The 8,157-nt window shown below is 37.2% G+C and overlaps 1 protein-coding gene across 3 annotated transcripts in view; it reads left to right on the top strand.

The window, feature by feature from the left end:
- Positions 1 to 3,577: 3,577 nt before the first annotated feature.
- LOC110728525 (ornithine aminotransferase, mitochondrial-like) overlaps positions 3,578 to 8,157 on the top strand; it is a 28,987-nt gene continuing 24,407 nt past the window's right edge. Inside the window, exons 1-3 of one of the 3 annotated variants that reach the window (XM_021908166.1) lie at positions 3,578 to 3,869; positions 7,548 to 7,656; positions 7,883 to 8,113. In XM_021908166.1, coding sequence (XP_021763858.1) covers positions 3,715 to 3,869; positions 7,548 to 7,656; positions 7,883 to 8,113 — 495 coding nt within the window. In that variant the 5' untranslated portion in view covers positions 3,578 to 3,714. Of the gene's footprint in view, positions 3,870 to 5,053; positions 6,280 to 7,547; positions 7,657 to 7,882; positions 8,114 to 8,157 lie in introns of those variants that run through there. The other 2 variants (XM_021908164.1, XM_021908165.1) reach the window with 2 other exon arrangements.

The following is an 8,157-nucleotide window of genomic DNA, read 5'->3' as shown; positions in this document are numbered from 1 at the left end:
ATGAAAAGTTCACAACCTTGCTTTATACACAGCAATGTTGGTATTTTCTACCCAAGCATCATAGTTACTCTAATAAATAACTTTTTATGTATAGCATTGAGTATGTTTTCTTTGTAATCAGCAACAATGTGTTGGCTCACTTGGTAAGTTCTTATCTCAAATCCTAGTGTTTTGGAGTTTGAATCCTACAAGTAAGGGTATTTGGGGTAGAGATTTCTTTACTTTCCCTCTACTCTCATAGTCTCATGTGCCTGACTTGAAAATACTGGACTAAAAAGACCGCAAGGTTAAACGTCCAAGTCCTTTTAACCATTTAAAAAAAATGTGTCTCTTGTAAATCTTAATGTTATTAACCGTATTGTAGTGTATTTTGCAAGTTTATACTTGGATAATTTTATGTATGTTGCGTTAAAAGGACCAAATTTGCTCTAAGGCTAGTAATGTATTTACCATGCAACCTTACCCTCTACCTCACAATACACACATCGATGTTTCTAGGTGTATTTTCTTATTCAATTATTGTAATTAAGAGTTGCGTTGATTCATAATTATGCGAATTCAAAGTTAATCTCGGCTCCTTTGCAACTCTTTGCAATGGAAAACCTTCTCAATCGATCATGAGGTACATGTGATTAATGCGACGAAAATGACTTTAAAATTTAAACTTCTATTTGGGCTATTAAATGGCGGATTGCCAATTAAATTTTCCTACTTTCTTAACTCTAATAGATTAGGTGTGTAGTCTTGAGAGAAGATGGACCTAATTGTATGCACATATCTTTCTTTAGAAAAAAGTAATAATTAGATAGTGCTTTTTAAAGTGTTCGGGTTTGAGAATTTTATTGGGTGTCATTAATTGCTAACTCTGTAAGTGCTATTGGCTCACTGTTGTTGGTCGTTAGACCATACTGTTAGTGCTATAATTATTTTTCTTGAAAACAAATTAAAATGTTGTTGAGGGTCGCCTGACCATACTCTTATTGATTAATTTTTGTAGAATATACTCCCTCCGTTTTAAAATACTTGCTCCACTTTCCATTTTCGGCCGTTTTTAAGTACTTGCGCCATTTCCTTATTTGGTTGGAAATCTTTTACTATATTTAATTCATTTCTCTCACCTAGTGGACCCGCCATAAATCACATTTTATTAATTTCAAATTCAATCTCCTCAACGATTTTTGTTTTTTTACAATTTTTTATTCTTCCACCTACCCACTACCTCCATATTTTATTACTTTATCTTAACACACCTGCATGGAGAAATAAAACAATTATTTAAAAACGGAAGAATACCCTCTTTTTTTTTTTTTTTTTTTCTTCTCTGCGAATTTAGTAATGGGCATTATATGGGATAGAGGGAATAAAATAGAGATAGATAACCATAAATTGGAATGCACACAAGCTGACAATTATGTGTGTCACCAGTCACCACATTTTGTAACAAATAAGAGGATTTTTTACGAAAGTAAGCTTAATTGGCAAACAATTTACCAATCTAGACGCGTGGCCAAACTATTTACGAAACTGAGCTTCTGACATAAAACGTTGCCTCGGTCAGCGTTTTACTTTTGGTTATTATTTTTTTTATTAAATTTCGTATTATGTGAAATACAAATTTAAAAAAAAATTTGAAAATACAGTAAAACGCTGACTCAGTCAGCGTTTGTCTTGTATCCATAACAGAGAAAACGCTGACTGAGTCAGCGTTTTACACCTAAGCATAAAACGCTGCCTCAGTCAGCGTTTTATCTGCTGGCTGAATGCAGCAACAGCAGGCCCCCAACAGCAGCCAGTGCAGCCCCCTTCCACATCCACCACCCTCTCCACATCCACCAACACCACCACCCTCCTCCTCCACATCCTCCACCACCCTCCTCCTCCACATCCTCCACCACCACCACCACCCTCCTCCTCCACATGCACCACCACCACCACCCTCCTCCTCCAAATCCACCACATCCACCACCCTCCTCCTCCACATCCACCACCACCATCACCCTCCTCCTCCACATCCACCACCACCACCACCACCCTCCTCCTCCATATCCACCACCCTCCTCCTCCAAATCCACCACATCCACCACCCTCCTCCTCCACATCCACCACCACCACCACCCTCCTCCTCCACATCCACCACCACCATCACCCTCCTCCTCCATATCCACCACCACCACCACCACCACCCTTCTCCTCCACATCCACCACCACCATCACCCTCCTCCTCCACATCCTCCAACACCTCCACCACCCTCCTCCTCCACCTCCACCACCTCCACCACCCATCCTCCTCCACATCCACCACCCTCCTCCTCCACCTCCACCACCTCCACCACCCATCCTCCTCCACATCCACCACCTCCACATCCACAATTTATTTTGAACAAAATGAGTCAAACGTGGACAAATAAGGAATTTGAAATTCAAACAAGACATAAATTCATTCAAATAATTATTAAAATAATAATGTAATGTAAGTGTTATGTACAACAAACTAGAGAAGGTCATTACAGCAAATAAATCAGATAATTCTATCCTATTCTGACTCATCAATTTGGTGTAACGGCTCTCTATCCTGTATGTCCACTCTCGGCCTTTGACGACGGCTGTAGTGACGGACCGTGGTAAATGGGTTCGGGCGTACTGGCGGAGTCAGCTGGCTGGAAGATGGGTCATCAGGATGACGTAGGGGCGCGGAACTGCGAATGTCGTACTCCTCTGCGCTCGTGAATGACGAAGGATCACCCCCACAGCTACTCTGGCCAGCCTCGAACTGTGAGTGACTAGAGTGGCCGCCATGATCGTCCCGGGGGTGGACGAGATAGGCGTGACCATATCTCTGCAAGGTAGCCATGCCCATATCTCGCACCCGCTCGACCTGTGCTCTGGGCGGCTCAGGTATGCCTGGAAGGACGTCCGACAGTGCGTCAACCATCGCCGTCATATCCAACACCTGCAGTAATTAAGGATGCGTTAGTTGAATGATATACAAATTTAAAATTGATAAAAATAAGTTAATCAAATACACTTACATATCCCCTGATCACGTCAAAGGATGGATGGTAGTGTGCGGATGGCGGTGTGTAGTTGGGGTTGATGAAACGCCGTGTAATCCGCATGTACCACTCCATGTATGGATCGTATGGATCCATAACGCCGTGGATGGGGTCACCAGTGACGACGAACTCCAACCGTCGATGCCACAAGTCAATGTACCAGCGAGTTTGAAGTAGAGTGAATAATGTGATGTCGCGGTTTTCTGTGGCAATATACCAGCGAAAACCGCTGACTGAGGCAGCGTCTTTCCCTTGTTAATGAAACGCTGCCTCAGGCAGCGTTTTAGGACCTACCTTAAAACGCTGCCTCAGTCAACGTTTCATTGAATTTCATGTTTTTTTAATTTGACATTTTAAAATACGAAATTTAAAAAAAAAAATAAAAAGAAATAAAACGCTGACCGAGTCAGCGTTTTTCCTCTAAAGCTCAGTTTCGTAAATAATTTTGCCACGCGTCTATTTTCGTAAATTGTTTTTCAATTAGGCTCAGTTTCGTAAAAAATCCCAAATAAGAAACCACGGCACATTTTAACAATAACAAAAACAAAATAACATTTCGTGTATCAAATGTACTCCCAGCAAAACAACTGAACCCTCAATATCCAAAATCATTGAAATTCTTAGTTTGATCGTATAATCTACTGCTTGATTGAATTATCAAATGTATTCAATGGCGAGCAAAAGACTTTTGCAGCATCCAATTCGACGAACCACTGGAAAAGGTTTTGGAATTAGGTGTTTTGCTGCAGTTCCTGATTCCAAAATTCCTTCTTCACAAAATCTCATCAATTTAGAGGATCAATATAGTGCTCATAAGTAAGCTTTTCTTCATATTTTCTTCAAGTTATCTATTTTATTTTATTGAACTTTTTTTTTTTTTTTTTTTTTTTTTTTTTTTTTTTTTTTTTCTCTCCCTCTCTCGGGGTTTTTCTGTTTCTGGTTGATAATTATAAAAAACATTCTGGGTTGTTGAATTTCTTTATTTTATATTTTATTTATTTATTCATTTTTTTTTAAATTTGTTTTTTTTTTTTTTTTTTTTTTTTTTTGGAGAGATTGTTGATGGTTATTGAGTTACTTACTTTTGAGTATTCCTTTAAACATTGATAGAGATATGAGACATCAGATATAATCAATATCGGAAAATATATTTGTTTTATGCAATTTCCATATGGATTTTATGTGATGACTTGAAAATGTGGAAGTGTGAAACTATATTTCTGGTCAAGCTTAGCACACTGCAATCTTACCAGCCATACAGTTTGTTTTGTTAGTTGTTTACTGATGCGGGAGCATTCAAGGTTTCCTTTCTTGGTCCGTTTCTTTAATGTTTCTTAGATTAGATTTTGGCTTACAAGTTTTTACCTTTCACTTGAAAGGGTTTTTCTTGTTTTAAGCGTTAAGATTTCTATTTTGGTTAGGAATTGTTTTGGTCTAGTGAGTTCCTATTTGAATTAGGACTTGTCTTTAGCAAAAGAGAGTTCCTATTTGAATTAGGACTTGTTTTTAGCAAAGTAAGTTCCTAAGTGCATTAGGACTTGACTTTGGTTTTTAGGCGTGTCTAGGAGTTTTAGGAGGATTGAATAATCTAATCTAAGTTGAATTAAACTTAGTTAGTTTAGTCATATCCGAATTAGGAACTTGGGGATCAAGTTTAGGTTTTCTAGGTCAAATGGGATTCTAATTCAATTAGGATTAGTCTTCTAATTTGATTAGGTTTAGGATTAGTTTTGAGTCTATAAATAAAGGTTGTAAACTTCGAATTATACAAGTTTGTTTTTGTTGATTAAAGCTTTATTGCTTGTTAATTTGGAACGTTTCTTTCCAAGTTTTCTTTGTGTTTGAAGAGTGAAGTTAAACATAAAAACCCTTAGATTAGGCGAATGAAACCTGATTTAAGAGAGGTTAGATTAATTAGTGAGTGAAGCTAATTCAAACTATCCTCAAAAAAACCCCTAAATCACGATATTAAGGTGAGTGAAGCCTTGAAATCAGATTTAGAACCCTTAGGCGAAAACAAACGAGTGAAGCTTGTTTAAACCTAAGACCAAACGAATCAAGAAACGCATCATTTACTTGTTTTAGCTGTTAAATTATTGGAGTTAGGCTACTTATTGGATCATCCCTTTGGATTGAGTGTTTGTGCTATCTTTTGATGTGAAATTACTACGTAGTTGAAAAAAATGTTTGCTTGTGTATGCTTTCGAAAGTATCAATTTGTATTAGATATGGCCTACAATTTTCATCCCACCTCTTGTATGTTCTTGACAACCTCCTTGTTTGTAACAGTAATTTTTCATGTGGTCTAGTACCCTATTGATTTGAAAAAATTAAGCTACTGGTTGATCAATAAAAAAATATGAGCTGTTATGAAAAGATTTAAAACATTATGATATTGTTGATTGTAATTAGATATTTTGGTAAGGAAAGATGGATATTTAAGATTATGGAGATTCTAGAAAAAGTTGATGAAAGCCAAGATCAATAAACCGGAATTGGAAAACATAGGAGCTTTGGCTTGTTGGTACCACTTAATGGGTCCTTGTAGAGAAAGGGATGGAAAATTCTTATATGAAGAACTTTGTATAGAGAAGAATATAACATCAGATAGAAGTGAAAGGAGGGATTATTTTTGTTGATGATCAATAAAATCCTTGTCCTATTAGGAATAAGGCTTTGACAATTCTCTTGGTTTTTTTTTTTTTTTTTTAGAGAAAATCTACCTGCAAACAAATATCCTCTAGAATTTGAATGGGAAATGATGCATGCAAACTATGCTTGCATCATTTATTGTTAAACATGAGGACAACCACCAAACTTCATAAAATAGGAGGCAAAGAGAAATGAGTAAATTCACTCATGAGGAAACATTGCACAAAATCCTATCATTTCTTATCCTACCCATTAACAATGTGCTGTTATCTAAACGTAGGTATGCATAGGATTTTCAGCTTGTTCTTCATGCAAAATGTCATTTTGTAACATGTGTTTAAGCATTGCACATCCATCGTTTTACCATTATTATCTCTCTGTGAAGCTCACATTGACATACTGCCTTTATTTTGAAATTCGTATTGAAATAAATTCAACATGAGGGGTGGGGGTGAAGCATGGTGGTCAAGGAGCCCTTGTGATGACGGGAGCCAATAGAGAGAGAGAAAAAAGGCCCATATGTTGAAGAGATAGATTGAAGAAGTGAGACATCTAAGAACCCACATGCAAAAAGGTTATATTTTTAGAATTTTAACTTTCCCTAGAAGAAAGTGTTGCATTTATATTATAATAGAGATTACTCGACACAGAGAGCATAGTAGAAATTTAAATTCACATTTTAGTTATTACAAATATGGAAAGATTTCTTCACAAACATGGTTTAGAGATACAAAGTGCATGTTCAAGTGTAATTTTAAAAATATGTTTCCTTATTTACTACATTGTGTATTTGAAATTCTTTTTTAGTCAATTTTTTGTCCTGTAAATGAAAGGGAGAACAAATTGAGCTAGCTTGTACGTGATTAATGATAATACCAATAACGAAGACGAAAAACAAGTAAACAACAAGACAAGGAAAATTCACCTTGGGAAGCCGGAGAATCGGGATAAAAACCCTCCAATCCACTATAGAGATAAAGAACAATATAGTTTATAAGCTTTCAAAGAACCATGAAAGCTCCCACCCCGAATAAAGACTAAACAATCCTATGGCCATAAATAAGTGTTAGGGATTTTACATTTGAGGCTCTCTCTTTGCATCATCACCCTTATACATACTAACCATGAGTATAAATAGTGCAAGGCATATTAAAACAATCCTACTGCCATAAGTAAGTCACGCCACTTAAATTGCAAAACCATAGAAAACAGGGGCAAGATGTTGGGTAAACCAAGCCATGGTTCGGGCGAACCTCTACGAATGTTCGGCAAACATTTATCCATGGACTTTGGGTCAGTTTTCCCTTTAAGTTTTGGCAAACCTTTTCTAGGTTTGGGCGAACTTTCTCGTTTCTTGTCCAAAGCGAGCTTATGACTAGTCGTTGGAAAGCTCTTGAGACAAGCTATCACCTCCAACTTGAATAATCTCAATATCATTTCTTGATTTTGAGATATGCTCATTTGAAGTTAGCCCATTGCCATCCATCATTGCTTCGTACCTAGCACAACCCACAACTTAACTCCAAAGCTATGCATCCTTATGCCTTGAACCGCTCTCTACACATTCCAAACCTAACAGTAAACTCGTAATATGCCACGATTTGAAATATGCCAGAGCCAATCCTATTCACATTCTCATCTATGTATATGTAGTATGAAAGATTGAAATATATAGAGTTGCACAATGACATGGGAGGGTGGTGATATAGGTGCACACCTTTTTTTTTTCTCCCACTAACACTTTTGTTGTAAGGGAATAATGTAGAGGGAATGCAAATTATGCTTACTTTGTACTAGAGTGGTACACTTTGTTGTTGATAGGTTTTTATTGCTCACATGCAGTTACCATCCAATTCCCATGGTTTTTTCTCAAGCAAGAGGATCTTCAATATGGGATCCAGAGGGGAACAAGTATCTTGACTTTCTGTCTGCATACTCTGCTGTTAACCAGGTATATTTTGAGCCGCTGCCCATCCCTGGTTTTTGCATATCTACCAAACAATCTACTCACTTGTTGCCTTCCAGTGCCCGGAGTATGATTATCCTTGATATTTAAGCTTGTCAAAACTTTGATTTTTAGGTTACTTGTTTTCCCCATCTCCTCTTTAATATTTTTGGTAATTGAATAGTAGGAAAACTGTTTATGAAGTTGATTAACTTTTCCTTTCTTCATGCAGGGACATTGTCACCCTAAGATTATGAAGGCATTAAGTGAGCAGGCAGAAAAGCTCACTCTCAGTTCTAGAGCTTTCTACAATGACAGGTTTCCCGTATTTGCCGAGATGATAACTAGTATGTTTGGATATGATATGGTGCTTCCAATGAATACTGGGGCCGAAGGGGTAGAAACTGCTCTCAAGCTTGCCAGAAAGTGGGGTTATGAAAAAAAAAAGATTCCTAATAATGAGGTGAGATTAATCTTATATCCATGGTGTCTCTGTTTTTTATATTT

This window comes from Chenopodium quinoa, unplaced genomic scaffold (assembly GCF_001683475.1).
Source record: "Chenopodium quinoa cultivar QQ74 unplaced genomic scaffold, ASM168347v1, whole genome shotgun sequence".
Taxonomy (NCBI): Eukaryota; Viridiplantae; Streptophyta; class Magnoliopsida; order Caryophyllales; family Amaranthaceae; genus Chenopodium; species Chenopodium quinoa.
Note: the sequence above shows the minus strand (reverse complement) of the source record. Positions and strands in the feature narration are given on the sequence as shown.